Here is a 23081-nt window from a genome sequence, read left to right on the forward strand (position 1 = left end):
ATATAAAGATTTCAACAGACAGAAAACAAAAGTTACTTCAAAGAGAAAGAAAACAAAAAACAATCCTTCAGCAGATAATTTCCTAAAGATTCTCTGAGGAATGTTTCCAGAACCTTTCCCAATCTGTGCTACGAAGGATAAAGACAGTTCTCAAGACAAAAGGGGTTTCAACCCAGTACTAACAAAATGTACCTAATAAAGCGGCTGGTGAGTGTATGTAATCTACCATTTCTTCACAAGATTCCAACTGTGGACAGGAAGAATCTGTACATTTATTTTTAGTATTTCTTTTTTTTACTTAGTTTGTATTTATTTTTAGCAACACTTTTCCTCAGTTCCATTCTTCTGTCTCTCACTGATAAATATCTTCGGCATTACAAGTTGACAAAAGAAGATGAGGCAGCAGTAATACCGACAAACGTTATAGCAACGAATGCAACAAAGATGGAGTGATAACAAAACAGAAACAAAAGCAAACTAAAATAAAATAAAAAACATACAACATACAAGTCCCCTTAATTTGTCTTGCTGGATAATAATAACCGGATTCTTACTTTACATTCAAATTCTCTCCATGTATTAGAATAAACAAGCTTTTTGACTGATATTAATGTGGTTAATGCTGTTCTTTACATTGTAATTTTTACGGATTTTGCAGGAGCCCTGGAAAATCACCATGTCTCTCGTCTTACACCATATCTTGCTCACCAGCACCCACATTTTTAGAATTTCTATTGACATGAAATTCATAAGGTTTATTGACAACAACCCAAGTAATTCACGAATATAAAAGAAGCAAAGAAATTTGTCCATAACTTGATATATGTACAATGGAGTGGAATGGTATATGGAATAAAAGTGAGAAAAGGATATGCAAAAAGGCATAGAAAGTCAACAAACCACATGAAATCTCTCAGTACTTGGAAAGCATACATTCTCCTGTGGGCAAGTCAATATCAGCTGGCTGAATATTAACTGATGAACTTTAAAAGGGTTTCTCAATACCAAGGTACTGCCCAGAAGGGAGCAATTGGTAAAATATAAGAGATCACCACAAATGAAAAAATGTACAAATGGCAATAGTTTCACTTGCATCTCTATTTTCCTGAATGGTCCAGCAGGCACCCTTAGAACCATAATGCAGTAGCATAAAAGCATAATTTTACCTTAAGGCATCTCTTCTCTAAGCTGAGAAGAGATGCAGCTTCTCAGATTGGAGAACCTTTTCAATCTTTTCAAAGTTATTACTCACATCTGTGAACTGTGGCCTCTTTAAATCATTGTCTTTGTGCTGCAGGAACTTTTCTTCCTCTGGTGGTATTCTGCAATTTAAAGACTTGTTTATCGTATTTGATTTTTACACAAATTATAGAGATTAAATGCAAGTCAGTGAGCGTGACACACAGCTGAGACGTACCCTGTCTCCATTGCCCCGTCGAGGTTCATCCCATTTGTGATCTTCTCCATTTCCATATTTAGAGTAAAAGGTTTGAGTTTAAATTCTGGAACATAGAAAAGACATAGAGGAGAGTAGAGTGAAGATGGTTATTTGTAAGACATCAAAACTAAGAACGTTTTGATGTCTTCAATTTGAAATGTAAAAAAGGTGAATTTCCTGCATATTTCAGCGACTTCAAAATGGGAAAAAGCCTGAAAAACAATTGGGTCCTTCTTTAAGATTCAAAAAGATTATGAACTTTAACACAAAAATAAGATAGAACAAGCTGGTGTAATGCTTTCCACCAGACAGATTATTTACAGTAATCTTAGTGTGCAGAGAAACTCAACTTATCCATCGTTGTTAGGAGATCTGCAAATATAGAAATCATTTTTGATGTTATGTTTTGCAATGTATATCTTGCATATATATATATATCACAGTGTATGTGTGTGTGATTTGTTAATAAGAATGAACAATTGTCAGCAAAAGTAAAATAAGAGACATTTGTGCCAACATTTTTTTACTCTTTGTGACGCAGGAACACACACCCAACCAACGGTCCAATCAGGTTTCAGAGCTTCTTTCCAGTGCTGTCCTGAATCTCTGTTCAAACAGACGCCTGATCATGTGTACTTTTCAATGACTGGTATATTGGAATATTGTAGCTGCCCTTGGTAAAAGGTTGAACAAACAAACAAACAAACAAACAAACAAACAAACAAACAAACAAACAAACAAACAAACAAACAAACAAACAAACAAACAACAAACAAAACCCACGCCCGGGCATTGGACAAACTTAACTGCTTTCGTAAAATTATGACCATGTGTTTAATTCAAGGTAGGCAAAGACCAGAAAGCACTTAAAAGCATTGCAGGTACCACTTCACCTGCCACAAAATACACCAAAGAACATTGTTTAAGTTTTCTCCAGACCCATAAAACACATGCAGACTGAACAACCAAACTCCCATGAATCCCCTCTGCAGTCCAGGGTAAACATCTAGCCCACCTTTTCATAGCCAGGATTAAAGCCATGGCCGCTTCTCCAGAGTCTGACACTCAACAGTTAGTTGGACTCTCTTTTCCAACATCCAAAAGTAAAGTTTCCCAAGCAGGATAACGACTGTGATCTTTCAGTAGCTCAGATACTCTATGGCCCCTGTTTTTTTTGTTTTTTTTTAATGAATTTGGACCATAAGCCCTTGTTGAGTCTCCACTCAGCAAGTGTTGTCCAATACTCCTTGCATTGTTAAAGAGGCACTTCAACATGACATCTAAACAATAAATTCAGCATTTTGGGGTGAATCTCATCCACTGTCTGCTGTATGCAAACGGTGGTAGACTCATCTTCCCCAAAGTCCTCAGACTTTGGTGTTTGTACAGAGGACATGGTGTTTGGGTGTTTGGATTGAGGTGATCCTCAAAGTGCAGTCTCCTCTACTCCTATCAGTGTCGTCACTCGGGGTCAGCAGCTGTGACATGCAGTCAGGGGATCCTGATAAGATCCCCAGAACCAACTATCCAACCTGGCAACACCTAAACTATCAAAGTACTGCTACAGTAACTCAGATGAGCTGTGCTCTTCCACTGATCTCCTTTGGTTTCATTGCCTAATTTATGTACTCTCTTTAACATTATATTAACTTATTTTGTAATCCCCCCTGAAGTTATTTTCATATATTCCTGAACACAAATTTGTGCCGTAAGTTTGCTGAAAACTGCTTCAAGCATTGTTTAAGAGCATCAAAATCAAGAGGTTATCCTTTTTCCCATCAAGTAAAATTTGGAAAAATTGACCATAGCCTAAAATAAAACAGTTATTTCCGAGTTTGAAAATCTTCTTGGTTGACCCAGCCTTCTATGTCAAACCGAGCAGCAACAGTGAACAAGTTGTTCCTGGGAGAGGCCCAGCCCTCTTTTCCTGACATGGGCTCTGTGGGTTTACAGCTTATATAAGACAGAGGCTCTGTTTTACCACGGCATGTCTTCAGCAAGCAAAACACTTGTTTACAAATATTGCAACATTATTTGCGTGTTTTTTCCCAATCTTTCTTTATGATTAATACTTTTCTGTCAACGACACGTTATTAAAAATATAAGTTAATAAAACAAAAATAATCAAACCTTCTGCATAAAACCAAAAATTACTCATAATGTCTCCCTTCCATTTCTACAACAACAATAGCAATGACAACAATAAGTTACTTAAGGCTAAATTTAATGTAAATTGATCACCATGTCATATGTTCCAAAAATGTTTTTTCTGGTCTGTTTTCAGCAAATGAAGTTAGCGTCAATCAGTTTGATTTAAAAAGAGTTTAAATCAAACTGTTAACACAGTCGACTTGTGTGCCTGTGAACGCCCAGTGAAACCAGTTTGACCAAGCTGTCAAAGTGTTTCTCCCATGCTCCCTCACTCGTCCTGAGCAGATCTTGTCAAAGCAGCCAACACGTGGCAGCGCAGGGCCGTTCAGAGACCTACCTTCAGAAGCAGAACCAGGAGGAGGTCAATACCACGGTGGTACTTCTTGGAAGGATAGGTGGTGGAGTTTAGGAAGACAGGATGGAAAAGTTGGGCCGTTTGGAGCCCAGTTGAGAGAGCGGAGAGAGGTTCGGGGGAAAGGGGAACAAACGTGAGAGTAGACAGAGTAATGGGAGGGCTGCTGGAAATAACGGTTTCAGGTTTCTCCTGATGTCACATTTAGAGACACTCCTCTTCCCAAACAAGAGTAACAGAGAGGAGTCAACTGTGATGGATTGCTTCATGGGATTTACATACTCGCGGTCAGCCAAGAAACACTGGAGCTATTGACTTGTTTCAATCTTTAACAGCCTCCAAAACTATTTGACATTAACATATGGAATCAAAGAAAATATGGAGAGATGGGGCGGGGGGTAGAGCGCTACGGGTTGCACAACAACACTGGGCAGTTCTGCACCAAAGGCAAACTGGAAAAAAACTTGTGGTTTCAGATCAGTATGGAAAAGGTTCCACAGAAAAGTAAATACACAAACAGTCCCAGTGATTGACGTGAGCAGCGGCTGAAAAGAGTCGTTCTACAGCTACAGATGGTTCAACATTCACACGTTCCCACAGCTGCAGTTTCTGCTGCGTTTCCTCAGGAAATGTCTGTCAGCAGCATGGATCTCTGGAGCTCATTTAACAACCTTGATTGTTTTATAAGAACAGAACTAGTTAGTGTTTGGATCTGATGGATCAATGATTATATCCTTTATGCCACAGTTATATTCAATCCTTTGTTTACAGGGGTTTTTTTGTTTTTAAAAATCATAACAAGCATGGATTTGGATTTTGTGCGTGTTTTTTTAGTTAATTGAGTGATTGTTTCCAGCTGTCCCTCGTTTTCCCTTGACTACCCTCTGTGTATTTAGCCCCACCTGTATCACCTGCTCCCTGTCGCATCTTTGTATGCACTCCCCATGCTTACCTGTGTCTGTTCCTTTCTCACCTGTGTTTGCTGGATTTGTAAACTTATCACCATTAAAACCATCATTGTTTCACTTCCAATCTGCGCCCCTCCATATCCATTCTCACCACAACCAACCACAATTCATGACAAAGCAGTTCTCTGAGGCCATCTTACTATAGTTACAATCGTTCTTTCATTGATCAATAACCATCTTAAGAATTTAACATAAGTCATGTAGATATGGATATGGCTCCTTTAGAAATATTAATTGCACGGAGGTTTGCTGCAGAGATGATGTTTGTTTCACTTGCATCTGTGAACAAGCTGTGGCGAGATCATGTCACCATGTTGTCTTCTGAATAGAGTTAGAAAGAGCTCATCAGAGGATTAGAGAGGCAACATGAGTTAAGCCGGACTGACACGAGACACAACACATACACACGCACACCAGGAAACAACATAGACACACACTAGTCAACACATTAGGGGCCAGACATTACGAGGAGCCGTCTCATCCCAGCTAGGTGTGTTAGCTGAACCAAAAGGAAAAGAAAGGAACTGTCATAAAATGGTCTTTAATATAGTTATTAAAAATGTCATTATAGGGTTTCATAGTGTGGCACAATGAAAGAGAGCAAGGCATAAAAATAGTAGCCCTCCCTTTTATTTTTATGTTAAAGGTCACTTGCAGCGTGAAACTACCGTTAGAATCTATTATTTAAAAAAATGTATGAATTTCACCAGCAGAGCTACTATAACCCGCTGAGTTACACTGGAAGTGACCCGGCCCGTCATTCTCCGCTGTGCAACAAGGCATCAGTTCATCTCATTATATCTTTATTTAAAACCATTTAAATTCTAATAAACTTTTCTTCGCCAGAGCTCAAGGCCGCCAAGAAACGCTGCACATGTTGGCGGGTAAGACTTTTATTGACCATATGGCCTTTTAGATTTGTTTCACTGCAGTTTTATTGACTTTCTTATAACACATTATTGTGAATTATAACTGGCTGCATTTTTTAAAGCACTGCTCATTCTTATTAACTTTTTAAATTCCTAGTTTGACTAGGTGGCGTTGCTGCTGTTTTCAAGTTTTGTCCACTTATTAGCGCCACTCGGTATGGAGGACCAAAACTGACATAATAATAAATAAAAGAATAAATATATATACTATATATTTTCTTTTTTATTTCTCCATACACATGACTTTCCATCAAGAAAAATAGACATTTTTTATTTATTATTTCCTAACCGTATTTATTTCTTGATGTATTTATTTATTATTTCCTCGCTGTATTATTATTTACTCCTCCGTATTATTATTCACTCCTCCGTTTTATTATTCACTCCTTCGTACTATTATTCACTCCTCCGTATTATTATTCACTCCTCCGTATTATTATTCCCTCGTCCGTTTTATTATTCCCTCGTCCGTTTTATTATTCCCTCGTCCGTTTTATTATTCCCTCGTCGGTATACGGACGAGGGAATGTAAATATGTAAATGAGGAGGCCTGCTTTCTATGTCCTGCTCTTCTATTGGGTCAATCAACCGGAAACAGAACGATCAGTCTGCAGATCCATTGTTCATGCCTTTCTACTTTGCGCTTTCGGCCTCAGTTAAGCAGTACCTAAGGTATGGCGGAGTCACATGGCGGACGCTCAGTTTCTGACTTGTTAAGGGAGGCTGCGAATAGGTTGGAGGAGTTGGAACGCGGTAAGTTTTTGGCTAACTATACATTTGGAAATTTGTGGAAGATGTTAATCATACTCTCATTTCATTAGCAACCACCGGTTCTACTCCTTCGACACAAAGTCCCAGGGCCAGGCCAACGCGCAATTTTAGTAAGTGTTCTCTTGTTCCCGTCCTTGTGTGTTTTTTTTTTTTTTTTTTTTTTTACTATTTTTAATGTAATTCGTCAGCTTATGTTATGTTACTTCGTTATTGTACTTAAGTACATTTATTGAGTACTTTCTCCACCACTGATGGGCGGGGCGGAGCAGCAGGAAGACGCAGGGGGAACCGTATCAGATGGGGAAACGTGGATTGACATACTCCCGTTTCCTCCCACAGTCCATAAACGCGACTGTCAGGTTTATTGGTCTGTCTAAATCAGGGATGTCCAAAATGTTTTTAGTGAGCGCCAAAATGCAGAAAAATAAATGAAGGTATTTAGAGTCTAAATTATCAGTAGTTGTGAGTGTGTGTTCATGTTGCTTACAATGCCAGACTTTCTCACATATTTTGACACATATCTCATTATTTTCACAGCATCAGCAACACCTGGAAATGTTGATTTTGCAGGACGGCATCCGGTTGATGGTGAGCTATTTCATAGTTTTTAAAAAAAGGTTTTAAAAAGGTTTTTAAAAAATTGTCTTTCTTAAGTATGTAACTTTGGTGCTTTGAACACTTGATTATTTCCACCCTCAGCTGAGGTTTCTAGACTGTTTTCCAGCTGGACAAATCTAAGGCATCAGAGACGGACAAATCCCGTCTGTCAGACGACGTATACACACAGTTTCTGTTGTCTTGCACGGAAAGACTCCTCGGTTGTCCCAAGACGACAGGACAAAGAGCGTCTCCAAAGAGCTGGGCTGGGAGAAAAACGCATATGTTTCCGAGGTGGGTTAGTTATGTTACTGTTGCTTTACTATTTTGCTTGTCTAATAATGTATGTAAAATGTTTTAGTTCCATAAATTAAAGTGTGTTTGTAAGGACAAACCAATTATGTGTCTTTAAAAGGCCACACTGGTTTGCAATACATCAAACAATTTTATTTTGACAAGTTTGATACATTCCTTCAAAATTTCTTGCTTAATTTTAAAATGTAATGATTTATGTTTCTTATTTGTTTGTAGAGTGCAGCAATGTACTACTAATGGAATGTCTTTCTTTTGTTAAACATGATTAAAAAACTTATAAAAAACATATAACTTCACGTGTTTGTACACGTGAAGTTATATGCACTTGAGACATGTTACTGCACAGTACATACAAATGCATGACACTGTTTACACTTGTATTTCATATGTCTCTTCTGCACATTAAAACACTAAACAAAAGACTTTACACATTCTTAGGCCTACCTTTATACGCATCTTTTTCAAATCTTCAATAACCTATATGTAGATGAATGTTTTTGCATTTCATTTCTTTGTGCAGATGTTACTTGATAACATCAACTGGCCTAATGACGAAGAGATCGATGAGGACATAGTCTCTTTGGAAGATCACTGTCTGATTATGAATTTCCTCCGCAGATTCATCGAAAGTGGTAAGAAATTATTTAAAAATACATTGGGTTTTTTCAAAACTTAATTGGGAAGAGTTTTTTCACAGATGTATTAATTAAATTTTAATCTTAACATAATTTTTGTATTTGTGTGCCGTAAAGGGACGTCGGACATCCTAAGGACTCTACTAACTTTTTGGACTGGCTGGGGTCTGGTCAGCTCCAATCTGGAGATTCAAGTTGTTGACTGCAATCTCCCGCAGTCATCTACTTGCTTTCTGATGTTGAAATTGTCAAAAAATGACAAAACCTATGCAGACTTCCACCAAAACCTTATGGCCAGCATTTCATCAAGCTATTCAGGTTTCGGACTAATTTGAACCAGGCTATTGCAACGCGTTACAAGTTTACGCACTTAGACATGCCCCATGACATTTCTTGTCAAAGTTACAACTTTCTAATTTTCTGTAATGGTTCTGAAGTAATGTGTAGTGCACTTGTTAATGACTCGAGTTTGACAGAACTTTGCATTATTGTTTAAAATATAACTGCTTCAAGTTATTGTACAACTTATTGAAGAGCTTGTTCTTGATGCTATCAATTGTTTACTAAGTTTACATAGTCATTTGTAGTATCACACAGAAACTTTCAAAATATAAAACCATAGTAATACTTTATTTCTTAGCTTGAAATTAATTAAACCTACAAGCTAAAATCTGATATATATTGATTTATAATGAAAAGTCATTAAAGGTGTTTTTATTACAGAAACATGTAAGTAGCACATTTAAACACTGAATATTGTTAATTTACAAATAGTTCACATCAAGTTTATTGTCTTTTCAATTACAAAATGTAACTGGACCACTGTGTAAGATTATGTGATGGTTATAAATAAATAGCAAGTTGTTTCTGTTTATAATGGAGTTAATTTTATTAACTTTTTGTCTGAAAAGGAGCAACATACATTATGATAATAAATTACACACTCAAAGAAAATATTTTATCTAATAAGGAAACAAAGTTGCATCAAATTTTCAAGGACGTTTTTTGTAGCCTCTATTTACATATTTCCAAATATTTCAGTGAGAATATCAACTGTCTGTTGATAAACATTTATCACATTAGAAAACAAGGTCGTTGGATCTGGTAGTCTTTCAATTTCCACCCGAGTCAAAGGCCTTGGAAGCTCTACCTCTGGTACAGTCACGCCATCATGATGGTGACCATATTGCCTCTCCCCATCAATACCATACTGGTTGTCAACCTGTCAAAGATTTAAGAAATCGTGATATAAATAATATCCAAATTAGACACACTGGAGTTTTTTTTAAAACACACAAGTTAATTTATAATTAAACTTTGTGAAATGGAACACATTACACAAACCTGTGTGGGGTCGCCATCTTCATGTTGGTTTTGAGACCACAACAGTAGTGGTGACTGGTTCCGTTCTGTACGTAGTCGGTGGTTGTTCCAGCCGTCCATGAAAAATCTCAGATGTCTGTTGATTTGAGGTAAAAAGGTCCAGTGTAATGCGTATAAGTGCACCTCGTTGTCTGTTTGCAATAGGCCCTCGGTCTCCAGGTAGCAGAAAGTTGTATAAAACAGATCCAACACTGCCCCAAATACATCTCTCCACAACCTCTCAATCCTGGATTGAAAAGACATTTTAATGAGAAAGGTGAGAAAAACATAATACACTTATTTAAAGACCAACATCTTTAAATTCTATTTACATTATGTCACTCAATGTTATTCATGTCCTGTAAATGTATTTAGTCATTAGAAAACAAATTGGTTATTTAAAAATCTTTAATAACAGTCTGAGCGTCAATAATTTTCAGCAAATTCAGTCATGTGTACTACAAAAATTTGAAGACACAGACAACTGTACAAAGCCTTGGACTGCTACGCAAGTTAGATGAGTTAGAGCAGTTTAGTCTTCCAGCAGCCCATGACCATGGAGACAAAGACAGCGGAGAAGACGTGAGAGAAAACAAAAGCTAGGGTGTCATGGACTTGCACATCAGCTAAAAGCTACCCTTGCCAAATGATAGCTTGAAAGCAATGTATCATTGCTTTCATGTAGTCCATTAAGCTTCATGGATTACATGCATCTTAATGTAACCACCAAAGGGAAACAAGAAACAGCTGCTTTCTCTTTTCTGCAAGACATGGATAAACTATTTTTTCCTGATAATGCCATAAGGCTTGGAGGGCTAACAACTTTATTGCATGACAGGAGTCATGCTCTTACAGGTAAATCCAGTATAGGTTGTGTTTGGATTTACATTAACAGCTGGCTTCACAACGCCACCCTGGTATCCAGTTATTGCTCTGTAGACATTGAGTTCATGATTTGAGTTCCAGAAGCAGGGTTAGAACAGAGAACGAGCAAATCATTAATGAATATGAATATCTCACAATTCTGAACTTCTTCAGTGAATTAAAGGCTCAAGATGACATGTTTTATTAGTAAAATTTGATATTTGGACATTTGAACACAACAGATCAGAAACATGCGGTCAGGGGAGGCAGAGCGTCAGCTGTCATCATGAAATAATAATATAATGATAACATTATTTATAATGATTTTGCACCCTGTTTTTCCATAGCTAAACACTAACATGAATGGGATCTTATGATTTAGATTAAGTCAGTACCTCAACAGCCATGAAACATAACCACACGCAACTGAAACAGATGTTCTGTAACAACTGGAATTATAATACTTGTTAGGTATTTTCTGATACCTATATGGAAAAAGAGAACCACAGACAACGTATATGAGTTTTTAGCCGACTTCTGCAGAAGGAGAAAAACTCTATCAATTGCTCCTCCGAGCCGTTCATAGAGCGTTCTGAAAACCTTCAGTTTGTTTGTCTCTTTTATTAGCAGGGGAGAGAAAGGTGTGAACAGGAATGGAGGGGTGAAACCCACATCCTATATTCACAGTAGGATGTGAATTCAGACAGATAGAGGGGAGACACAGAAACTAAATTAACACATAGATAGGTTTTACAGCTCAGGACTTTCCCAGGAAGATCTAAGTCACCATCTGTACAAACATGCTTGATTAAGGAAGATTTAACTTTGTCTCCCAAGTTTCAACAAATTTGAACACTAAACCTCTAAATAAAAACTAGTAACATAAAATTATAAATGTAAGAATGATAACAAACATAATAACTCTAACAATACTAATATTAAATACAAATAAGTTCCAAAAAGCAAAAGAAATATCACACATGCTTACCTTATACCGTACTCTGCCATTCGCCTGTGAACTGTTCTTTCACTGACCCCAAAAAGTCTGCCAATATCCATGACGGATACACCAGCAAGAAGAAATTATTCCAATACCTCAGCAGGCAGCAAATATCCAGGTCTTCCAACTGTTCTTGTGTGGTACACAGATTGGTGCAAACGGCAAGCCACTTCCTCCAACATCTGGACAACTAATGAGTTAGCATCATTATCCGTGTCTGCAGCTAGCTGGACCAGCAACTCCATAAAAACATTGACACGAAAAAGCAAATAGTCATCACTGACTGTGCTACTTTCAGCTAAATTGGCAAGGTGCCTTAAATCCTCAGCAATCCTACGATACATTTCTTAGATTTTTTAAAATTCCTCTAAAAAAGGTTGCTCTGCTAAGAGAAGCACAGCGCAGGCATGAACAATGGATCTGCAGACTGATCGTTCTGTTTCCGGTTGATTGACCCAATAGAAGAGCAGGACATAGAAAGCAGGCCTCCTCATTTACATATTTACATTCCCTCGTCCGTATACCGACGAGGGAATAATAAAACGGACGAGGGAATAATAAAACGGACGAGGGAATAATAAAACGGACGAGGGAATAATAAAACGGAGGAGTGAATAATAATACGAAGGAGTGAATAATAATACGGAGGAGTGAATAATAATACAGCGAGGAAATAATAAATAAATACATCAAGAAATAAATACGGTTAGGAAATAATAAATAAAAAATGTCTATTTTTCTTGATGGAAAGTCATGTGTATGGAGAAATAAAAAAGAAAATATATAGTATATATATTTATTCTTTTATTTATTATTATGTCAGTTTTGGTCCTCCATAACTCGGTGGCTACAGTGTGGACTGCAGCTTTGTTGATGGCGGAGGAACAACTTACTGTTTCAGGAAAACTGCTAATCCGCCGCCAACTATGGCCATGCTAGCCTTATCATTCATGGCAGGTTATGTCGTAGGGAAGGAATACTGAATGTCAGCTGAAGTGTATATCGACATAGTTCCCACTCACTCACAACAAATCTTCATATCCAATATAATCACATAATAAAATGTTGTTCCAATTGATCAAAACAATGCAGTCAAATTCAGTTTATTATTCAGCTTGCAATAAAAAAAAATGCAATTTCTGACTTGCATCATTCACTCCTCCGAGACAAGCATGTAGTGACAGCGCACCATCACTCGCATTGAGTCACTGACTTTGCAGCAGCCATGCATGTAAGAACAGCCCCTCTTCCAGAAAGAACCCTCCAGCAGAACCAGAATCTGCCTCAGCCTGATCAATCATCTGGTACAAATGACTGAGGGTTTGAGAAGACCGAGCACAAAACAGAGAACCGTGCTGCTTTCATAAACTAGGATCAAAGAGGAGTGTACATAAATTAATTTGAATCTATTTGATTGGACTGAACTGACAGGATCTGTTTTGTAAGCATTTTGTTGTGAATCTGCAACCCACGTTAGTTAAAGCGTAATTCAATTAGAGTAGAATATGATATTGTAAACAGTCCCAAAAGTTCCCTTTTGTTGGAAATGGAAAATTATTGATCAAGACCAGTTGACTGGAACAGAAGAAAATCTGTCTGCTTGAAAGAGAAATAGGCTTTTTATTTTGTCTTTGAGCAAGTTTATGTTATAGTTTTTAAGTCGGTTCTTATGTGCTCTCTGCTTTCCTTAAGTTATCTCTTAAGGATTGCCAATCTGTTTAAGCTGCTATTAGCACTCTGATAAACATGTGTTAGTCTCACAGCGAGCTCCTCTCGACCAATCAGAGCGTGAAGATCCACTTAGCGGTGACGTCGCTAAGCTTCTTACTGCTGCAGGTGAATGGAGGAGGAAAGTAAACGCTTGTTTACACTGACTTGGGACTAAATAACAGAGCAGAACACTTTTTGCTTGAAAGCAGATTAATTTGAGGGAACAGATTAACAACTATTGTTCTCGTTTTCATAATCTGGAGGTCAAGTGTGGACTGTCTGAGCTGATATGGAGTGCAGCGGGAAGGTAACTGCTGCTTGATCAATATACCCCTTCCCCACCCAGTATCTTTGTACGAGAGCAGTCACTTCAGGCAGCTTAAATTCTGTCCATTCATTTTGGATTCTTAAGGGTATTTTTCTATTCATTACTGTTTAAGTTATTTCAAATTGTATCTAAAACATATTTATTTGAATGTGAGAAGTTCATTAGTACATTTGTAATTGGATTGTTTCCTGGTAGTTCTTTGTTTTTCAGCTTTATTCAGTAAAATATGGTTGGAAAATGTTCCTCTTGCCCGTCCGCACTAAACCAAACCTCAAAAACAGTCTGTGTGATTACGTAATATATTATGTAACATTGGAAAACCTTGGAAATATGAATAAAATCTATCCATCTGATGAGAAGTGAAAGGACGATTCCACCTTTAATAGAATAGAATAATGGTCTTAAAAGAAACAGGAGAAACTCGGACATGTTTGATGGGCCTGGCTGAAGTCGCCTCGGCTCGGTACCTTTTCCCTCCACCTTCAAATCAAACTAAATTGGTGTCATTGAATTACACCACATTGTGATTATTTATGCTGCTTTTTGTGTTTTTATAATTTTGAAGATGATGCAAGTTTACACAGGTCATCAAAAGTCAACCAACCGCATTACACAAATCAAAGTGTAAAATATTTGTGCTATGTTTATGCTGCGAAAGGTTTGTTTGAGCTGCTTAAGTAGTTAGTTTTTAAAAGGACATATGGGCAGTTTAATTTTTATCGATTCTACGATATTGATATTTTTTTTTCCTCAAAGTTTCAATTTTCAATCTGTGAGTATCGATACATTAAATCCTACTTTGAGTTTTATGTCAAATCCGCATGAATTAAATGACAGCTATCACACATGACAGTTTTTACCCAATTTCACATGTACATTAAAAATGATATGTAACGAAACAACCAGTTACAATGAATTAAATAATTAAATGAAATAGATGAATTACATATAAGTGAATGAGACAAAAAAGGATCCTTTTCTGCTTAATCAAATGCACAGAGCCACACAATTAACATTTAAAGAAAACAAATGTATGAAAAAAACATTTATTACACCAGTATTATACAATCAGTTCAATTAATTAAAGTCCATGGAACAGTTAAAAAATGTCACCAAAATCACTCTGTCCCTCTAAAATATTTCTGAAAATCTTAAAAATGTATCGAATCGTATAGTTTGTTGAATATCATGATATATATTGTATCATGAGTGGAATATCACATATAGTAAGTATTGTATAATGAGATTTATGTATTGTCAATTAGAGGTGATTTGGGTAATGTGGGAGGGTGAGGGGGCTGGTTGACAATTTGACCTTTAAACTTTAATTAATATCTTCTTCATAAAAGCAGCACAAGTGTAACATTTTAGCAAAATGTTGCAGAGTTGATAGTAACAAATTTTGTTTTTGTTTAATAGAATCAGGGGGAGGGAGAGGTTGACCTTTTGATGACCTCTGGAAAACTTTTATTAATGTCTTGAAAATTAGAGTAGCAGAAATGAAAAATTTTACTGCACAAATTTGACACCAATTTTGTTTGCTTGGAAGAAGGAGAAGAGCCAACTTCAGTCAGGAGTTTGACGGAGAAGTTGCAGCCCTGTTACCTTGCAGCAAGAATGTTGTGGAGTTGAAGACAATATCATACACCTGCAGGCAGCACAAACATGTGGAGGGGAATGCAGCGGCACCATGAACTATGTCATGCCACTCTGGCTACATACTGACCCTGTAAAGGCACCAGAAGCTGCCATGTGCCTATATTCCAACTATAAATGTGGTTAATGTTTATGTTTTTGTGTTCCTATAAACTTGCCTTGTGTTTTTTGTTCATGATTTTTCTGTCCTAGTTTCTTGTTTCATTCATCTCCTTGTCTCTTAAATCTATAAGTTCTAAGACCTGTAGCATTTTTTCCTCATCAAACATCCATCCATCCATCCATTTTCTTACACCCTTGTCCCTCAGTGGGGTCGGGAGGGTTGCTGGTGCCCATCTCCAGCTAATGTTCCGGGCGAGAGGCGGGGTCACCCTGGACAGGTTGCCAGTTTGTCGCAGGGCAACACAGAAGAGACACACAGGACAAACAACCATGCACACACACAGTCACACCTAGGGGCAATTTGGAGAGGCCAATTAACCTGACAGTCATGTTTTTGGACTGTGGGAGGAAACCGGAGTACCCGGAGAAAACCCACGCATGCACAAGGAGACGCATGCACAGGGAGAACATGCAAACTCCATGCAGAAAGACCGGGGCCGGGAATCGAACCCAGAACCTTCTTGCTGCCACTGTGCAGCCCTCCCCATCAAACATAACACCACTTAAAACTTACAAAAGGAATACTTATTATTCAAATGAAAAGGCTAAAAAATAAAACAACACATCCACAGAATGGCCCAGTTTGTCTACATACCAGCAAATACAGAAAACACTCATACCCCAAAGGATTCTTGTGATCCAATCCCACATACTAGAACTTTTCTTAGATTCCTTTATTCCATTGGAACAAAAACTTATCTGAATGTTTCTGTGTCTTGATATTTTTTGGAGTCATTTTAAATGTTTATTTCTTTTCCAACCTTTTGTTTGTATACAGGTGACGCCCCAGTTGATGCTGGCAGTGGGGACGGCTGTGATCGGCTCTCTGCAGTTTGGCTACAACACTGGTGTCATCAACGCACCTCAGAATGTGAGAACGTCTAAGTGACCAGAAAAACAGAAAAACACACTGTGCTGTTTTTATATATGCAGGACAGTTCCCATATCAAACCACTTATTTGTATCAAGATAATGAAACAGATACATTCCTGATTTAGACAACATTTCTTCCTCTTTTCTTCCAAGCAGCCAGACTTTCTTGTCAGAAGTTCAATGAAAGAAAGTTTCAGAATAGTTGCTCAAGTCTAGGCGTGTTCCTCCTAAAATGCAAAATGATTTAAGCTACCCAGGATTTTATGTATGGAAGATCATAAGTGCCACAACAAAATAAATTAAAAGGTCTCAAATTAATTTTTATTCATATACAAATTTTTAGTAAAATGGAGACACACATAAATAAATCATAAAAATTTATGGAAATCTTTGTTGATGTATAATTTATATCAAATTATTACTAAATGACTGATCGGCTGCTAAGTTGCTACAGGTTAACCAATCAGATGTTTATTTAATGAAACAGTAGCAGTTGAAGTTATTTCACAAAATACTGCAGAACATAAAATATATTTTTTCTCATCATTTAGTTACTTAATTGAGTAAATGATTGTGGCGTTGACTAGATTTCATTATACCTTTGATGTATTTTTTCCACTTTTGGATTTGTCTGTAGTGATAATAACAAAATATATTCTGAAAAGAAAAACTGAAAAATCTTGTCCCAGGCGAAGCTTTCAGCTCGTCTCAAGTTTCATGGAAACATTTTAGAGGTCTCATCATCTCCTGTCCAAATGACACAAGAGAAAAGTCCAATCTTTTCCAAGTGTTCCTGTGGTTCACGTGGATCCATACTGTCCGAGTCAAGCAGGTTTGACCCGACTGATTTCTGTTTGTCTTTAAGATCATTGAGAGCTTCTACAACACAACATGGATCAGCAGGTTTTCAGAACCCATTTCTCAGAGCACCCTGACAGCTCTGTGGTCTTTTTCTGTGGCCGTCTTCTCCGTGGGAGGAATGTTCGGCTCCTTCTCTGTCGGCCTTTTTGTCAACCGCTTTGGCAGGTAAAATGTTGCTCGTGGAGAGAAGAAGTTTGGCTCGCAACATAAAAGTAGATTCTTAATGGCAAAATGAATCTGATCTTTAAAGGAGGAACTCCATGCTCATGGCCAATGTGTTAGTCTTCCTTGCTGCTGTGTTTATGGGCTTCAGCAAACTGGCAGCTTCCTTTGAGATGCTCATCATTGGACGTTTTATAGTGGGTATGTACTCTGGCCTCTCTACGGGGTTTGTACCCATGTATGTTGAGGAAATCTCTCCAACGTCTCTTCGTGGAGCCCTGGGCACTCTGCATCAGCTCGGTGTGGTGATTGGCATCCTCATGGCCCAGGTGAGATCCTTAAACCCTCAGTCTTCCTTTCCTCTTGAAGAATCGGGTTTACTTTGGCATGTCACCTGTTTCACAAGAATCCAGAGACGTTTTTATACCATTCGCTGCAGAATTCACTGAAGTTTCTACTAAATAGGGCATGTTGCTGAGTGAAGGCGGTTTGTGATTGACAAGTGTTAAGTCCCGCCTCCTGGCTCTGATTGGTTGTTTCTATTTAGTGTTTTGGGAGAAGGTGGAGCTCAATTTTTTTCACGAATTATATCCCATAGCATTCTGCTATGACATATGTCATATTGTTAGAGACAGTTTTGACAAATATGTAAAATAATATTTACATATTGCAGCTTTTACCATTTATAGGGTTGTAGTAACAAATGTAGTTTGGTTTCAGACTGTACCCTGTAGCTCTTCCTGTTTAGCCAGCTGTACTAGTGTTGTGCAGGAAATTTTCCAGAACTTGTGATGTGACTGGCTGAAGCAAGTGAGCGATAAAGCTAAGGTCTTCTGTGGCTTAGAAACCATTAGAAATGAGAACTCATATTAATGCAACCCCTGGTGTCATTAGGTGAAGCTATTGGGAAAACCAGAGAGAAATGAACCGCTAGAACACAAACATCTGGCAGATATCACAGAACCGCAGTAGGAGAGTTTTTGAAAAACTATAAATCAAAATATACAATGACTCATTTTCATTGGTCAAAAAAAACCCAACTTGTATTTATTTTTTTGCTGCTAGTTTATTCAGGGTTTCTTAATGAATGAATGAAATGAACTGTTTTTAGCGTAATCTGAAAACCCTTGACCATTTTACAATTGCTCTGTTTTTACTTCAGTTCTCATAAGGTCTGTGTTGTGCTGCAGATCTTTGGGATTGAATCCATCTTGGGGAATGCGTCCCTGTGGCCACTGCTGATGGGGTTCACTCTGCTGCCGGCCTTGCTGCAGTGTGCTCTGCTGCCGTTCTGTCCAGAGAGCCCCCGCTACCTCCTCATTAACTGCAATGAAGAGAGCAAAGCCTGCAGCGGTAAGATCTACACATATTCATCTGTATGTATATGGAGTCCTGAAACAGAATGAATTACTTTTCTTCAGTGACGTTACAATAAGAAAAATAAAACTAGTCTTCACTTTCACTACCATCCAAACTTTCTTGCTTCTTTTACGTTTTTGATCCTGATAGATCCGGTATGAAGCTTCTCCACAAGAATTGACTGTGAATAATTATAATAACGTGTTTTATAATGATAAGCTAAGTAAACTACCAAGTCATATCTTAACACGGATTCTTAACTGTGATTGTAGTTTGTTTCTGAACAGTAAAATACTCTCTAAATAATTCAAGGTTTTTTTTTATTGACATACCACCTTTGTTGTTTGTGGTATGAAATTTGGACTCAGGTCCCAGATCAAAAAATTAATTACACACAAAAATAAATTAATGAATAGTAAAGTAATTTATGTGATATATAGATATGTGTGTTTAAATGATTTATGAGATGTAGCTGTATTTGGTGCAGCCTGAGTACATGAGTCTGACGGCTGAAGGGACGAAACTGTGGAGATGGAGGAGGATTGATTGATTGATTGATTGATTGATTGATTGTAGTGTGTCTCTGAACAGTTAAAATACTAATTCACTTGATTTTAGACACAAAGTTAAAACCAATAAGAAAATTTTATTTACAACCAAATCTGGTTTATTAACACAAAACCAGGGTACATTGAGGTTTGTATTATCTGTGCCAGCGTTTTCCAAACAGGCTGAGGGTATTGTTGTGTTTCTCCAGTCCTAATAAAGCTGCGGGGCACCGACGAGGTGAGTGAGGACATACAGGAGATGAGGGAGGAGAGCCAGAAGATGATGAGAGAGAAGAAAGTGACCATTCCTGAGCTGTTTCGCTCTCCCATCTACCGCCAGCCCATCTTGGTTGCCATCATGCTTCAGCTGTCGCAGCAGCTGTCTGGAATCAACGCTGTAAGTAGGGAAGAGACCGTTTTTATCAGCAATCTCTTCAACCTTCAATGCCACCGAGATTACAAGCAAACCAAACTGCATAGTGGTGACATGACCAACAAAGACTTTTGAAGAGGCGGTATTATGTATTTGCTTGACATATGGTGCCATTTTGTAGCAAAATCACGATGTGATTTGATCCAAATCTTACAAATCAAATTAGACTGTCCTGGTCTCAGTGACTTTAGAACAGCTGTGTTTGGAGAACCAAAATGTATCACTGTGTTTCTGATTATTGTCACCCTTGGCAGGTATTTTACTACTCTACTGGGATCTTTGAGCGAGCAGGAGTTTCACAGCCTGTGTATGCCACCATTGGTGCTGGGTTGGTCAACACCGCCTTTACTGTCGTTTCTGTAAGTTGCTAAAGAGCATCGGGGCAGGAGATGTAAAGACTCTGGCAGGCTTTGCAGTGCTGCATTTTGTCTCTTTGCTGCAGCTGTTTGTGGTGGAGCATGTGGGCCGACGACCTCTTCATCTCATCGGGTTGATGGGGATGGCGGTGTCTGCTGTGTTTTTAACTGTTGCCATGGCTCTGCTGGTAGGTGTTCCTGACCTTTGATGCTGAATTCATCTGAGACTTTTTATTGTACAATATGAATGTACCTCATCCTGTTTTGCTGCTCAGGACCAGCTCAGCTGGATGTCCTATGTCAGCATCGTGGCCATCTTCAGCTTTGTAGCCTTTTTTGAAATCGGCCCCGGCCCCATCCCGTGGTTCATTGTAGCTGAGCTCTTCAGCCAGGGGCCCCGGCCCGCTGCCATTGCAGTTGCTGGTTTCTGCAACTGGTCTGCCAACTTCATAGTGGGAATGAGCTTCCAGTATGTTGAGGTAAGAAAGGGTTCAATTTCAATCAGAATGCAGATAAACTGTGACTGTTTTTCTTTGTTTTCCAAATATGAAAGCAACTGTGGTGTCTACTTCAGAAAGATTACACTGAATAATAAGTAGTTGTGCCATAATCCATCAAACTGATTTTATTTTGGCCTAGTTTTTAAATTATTATGATGAATGTTTGTGATGTTGAGATATGGGAGGCATCTGACAGGTTAAGCAAACCAAATTTCCATTTCATTTCTATGGTCATGAGCTTTGAGTCATGACTGAAAGAATGAGGTCACGAATAAAAACGGCCAAAATGAGTTTTCTCCGTAGAGGTAGGGTGAGAAATCTGGTCATTAGGAAGAAACTCAGAGTAGAGCCACTGCTTCTCCACATCAAGAGGAGCCAGTTGAGGTGGCCTCCTCACCTCAACAAGAGGCAAGAGGACGCCTCCTGGATGCCTTCCTGGTGAGGCACTTCCCACTGGGAGGAGACCCAGAGGAAGACCCAGGACACGCTGGAGTAACCGTGTCTCTCAGTTTGTTAGGAAACGCCCTGGGATTCCCCCAGAGAAACTGGCCCAAGAAGCCGGTGAGAGGGAAATCTAGGCCTCTCTACTTGGCTGCTCTGTCCATGACCCAACCCCGGATCAGCAGCAGAAAATGAATGGATGAAATTTCAATTTTATCTTCTTCTTATTATTTCTAACAGTTTGTAAATCATAACTCAAACATTAATCTCTGAAATCAGACACCACCAACTATTCTGGGGGAAATATCCCAGAAACATAAACCCTCCACAAAAACAGGAAGTGACCTGCAGCATGGAGGACTTTCCTGTTACGGTATTCTTGTTCCTCACCAGCAATAAAGCTGGAAAAGACATTGTTCTTTTTTACTCGACTCAAATTTCTGCCCCCTTAATAACAGTCAGAAAGTGAGATTTAGGTAATTATTGCGCAAAATATATTTGAAAATATATCAGCATCTTGACCTTATGTTATGGAATATTAATAACTAATTTATTTTTATTATAAAATTCATAGAAGTCTGATGATTTTTTTTGCCCCATCAATAAGAGTATAATGAATTAAATTGAAACTAAATAAATACTTAATACTACTTAACAGGCTATAATGTTGCATTCACCATTTACATGGCCTGGCCATGACACATTAAACTCTTGTTGTTGCAGCAACTCCTTGGTCCCTATGTCTTCATCATCTTCACTGTTCTGCTGCTTGGCTTCTTCGTCTTCACTTACTTCAAAGTACCCGAGACAAAGGGTCGCACCTTTGATGAGATCGCAGCAGGTTTCCGCCACTCCTCTGGTCAGGGGACTGAGAAGTATTCAGCTCCAGAAGAATTCAACACGCTCAAGGGGGATGACCCTGACCTGTAGACGCTGTCAGCACGCATCTGCAAGAAGTCACACTCATGTTCAACGGCTCAATGTAACACTGCTGGTTTAATACTCACATGGATATTTATAGATTTATATTGTAACACGAGGTGTCATTGTGGCCTTAGTCTGTAGCACAAAATGTTTTTTTAATTTTATGAATCTGCCATAAAAGTGAAAATAATGCAGACTCTCCAACAGCTAAGACTTTTGGTAAATCAGAAAGAGTAAATTGAATTTGCAGCTTGCCACGGCTGACTTCTTGCATCAGTCTCAAGTTTGTTTTTGCTCTATCTTCATTTATAGCAATTACAGAAGTTAATTATTGAATTTGTCATTTTGGGTTTTGTATTGTGTTCTGCTTTAACCAGCTGGTTCACTGTTAAACTGTGTGTAATAAGATACAATGTCTGATAGGTCAAGTGTGTGAAATGTTTGTATGCTTAATTAATTTTAACATTTTACTGTCTCCTGCAGTGCAAGAACTTTCCTATGCATACTGTACTTCTATTTTTATCATCACATGTAGCCATAAGTCAATGTTTTGGTACTCAGGATTAAATCAACTTTATATTGTGTCTAATAGTTGTATTTTACTAGTTTAAAATGTCTCAGTGTGTACCAGAAAATAAAAAAAACCCTGAAAACATTGTATTCATTTACTTAGGCATCGCAAAAATATTTAAATTAATGTCATACAGTTTAATGTGACTGGTACGCTTAAACAGAGGGCCTGAATGTGGTTTTCTCCATATATTATTTTGTATTTATATTTTATCTCCAAATTTGTAGATGAAAGTAGCTTTTTGCTGTACTGTGTCTGTGGAAGAGATTGGTGACTTTCATGTTCAAATGCTGATATCAAGCCACCACCAGATGGTGCTGTTCGCTCTCTGCAGACACCCTGAGCAGCAGCTCGTCTCTGCATAAACTACATTGGCAGAAGTACCTGTTTGACTCACATATGAGTTTAAGTGAAATCCCATTCCTAATCCATCCATCCATGTTTTTTACACCCTCATACTGAGGGTGTAAAAAAGCCTGGCTCAGTCTCCGCTCTAATTCATCTCAAAGGTGTTCTATCGACTTGAGGTCAGGACTCTGTTCACACCAGGCTCTCCATCCATGTCTTTATAGACCTTGCTTTCTGCACTGGTGCTCAGTCATGTTTGAAGAAGGGCCCCGCTCCAAACTGTTCCCACAAAGTTGGGAACATGGAATTGCCCAAAATGTCTTGGTGTGCTGAAGCATTCAGAGTTCCTTTCACTGGAACTAAGGGGCCGAGCCCAGCTCCTGAAAAACAACCCCACACCATAATCTCCCCTCCACTAAACTTTACACTTGGCACAATGCAGTCAGACAAGTACAGTTCACCTGGCA

General features: G+C 38.3%; 1 protein-coding gene and 3 long non-coding RNA genes across 5 annotated transcripts; 2 read left to right on the forward strand and 2 right to left on the reverse strand.

Moving 5' to 3' along the window:
- Window positions 1-1190: 1190 nt before the first annotated feature.
- On the reverse strand, window positions 1191-4125 carry LOC145552179 (uncharacterized). The gene is made up of 3 exons (XR_014088132.1): window positions 3927-4125; window positions 1418-1502; window positions 1191-1322 (listed from the first exon to the last, which is right to left on the reverse strand). It is a non-coding gene; the product is annotated as an uncharacterized LOC145552179 (long non-coding RNA).
- Window positions 4126-6033: 1908 nt separating this feature from the next.
- LOC145552180 (uncharacterized) lies at window positions 6034-9029 on the forward strand. Of its 2 annotated transcripts, none has more exons than XR_014088133.1 (6): window positions 6034-6591; window positions 6660-6719; window positions 7147-7197; window positions 7309-7500; window positions 8042-8153; window positions 8274-9029. It is a non-coding gene; the product is annotated as an uncharacterized LOC145552180 (long non-coding RNA). The 2 variants fall into 2 exon arrangements; XR_014088134.1 differs by having other exon boundaries at window positions 6035-6591; window positions 7334-7500.
- Window positions 9030-9109: 80 nt separating this feature from the next.
- LOC145552181 (uncharacterized) lies at window positions 9110-12167 on the reverse strand. Its single transcript, XR_014088135.1, has 3 exons — window positions 11371-12167; window positions 9501-9765; window positions 9110-9378 (listed from the first exon to the last, which is right to left on the reverse strand). It is a non-coding gene; the product is annotated as an uncharacterized LOC145552181 (long non-coding RNA).
- Window positions 12168-13203: 1036 nt separating this feature from the next.
- LOC103466997 (solute carrier family 2, facilitated glucose transporter member 1-like) lies at window positions 13204-22341 on the forward strand. The gene is made up of 10 exons (XM_008413004.3): window positions 13204-13399; window positions 16017-16109; window positions 16977-17137; window positions 17223-17463; window positions 18325-18487; window positions 19251-19438; window positions 19729-19833; window positions 19917-20018; window positions 20106-20309; window positions 21495-22341. The coding sequence occupies exons 1-10, from the start codon at window positions 13382-13384 to the stop codon at window positions 21699-21701; spliced, it is 1482 nt and encodes a 493-aa protein (XP_008411226.1). The 5' UTR covers window positions 13204-13381; the 3' UTR covers window positions 21702-22341.
- The last annotated feature ends 740 nt before the right edge of the window (window positions 22342-23081 follow it).

Source organism: Poecilia reticulata, chromosome 7 (genome assembly GCF_904066995.2).
Source record: "Poecilia reticulata chromosome 7, P_reticulata-male-v2, whole genome shotgun sequence".
In the NCBI taxonomy this organism is placed as follows: Eukaryota; Metazoa; Chordata; class Actinopteri; order Cyprinodontiformes; family Poeciliidae; genus Poecilia; species Poecilia reticulata.

Excerpts from the sequence above, each read along its gene's own strand:
- LOC103466997 (XM_008413004.3), top strand. Across the intron at positions 18,488-19,250 it reads AGAGAGCAAAGCCTGCAGCG|TCCTAATAAAGCTGCGGGGC; the intron begins GTAAGATCTACA and ends GTGTTTCTCCAG. Across the intron at positions 20,019-20,105 it reads CTGTTGCCATGGCTCTGCTG|GACCAGCTCAGCTGGATGTC; the intron begins GTAGGTGTTCCT and ends TTTGCTGCTCAG.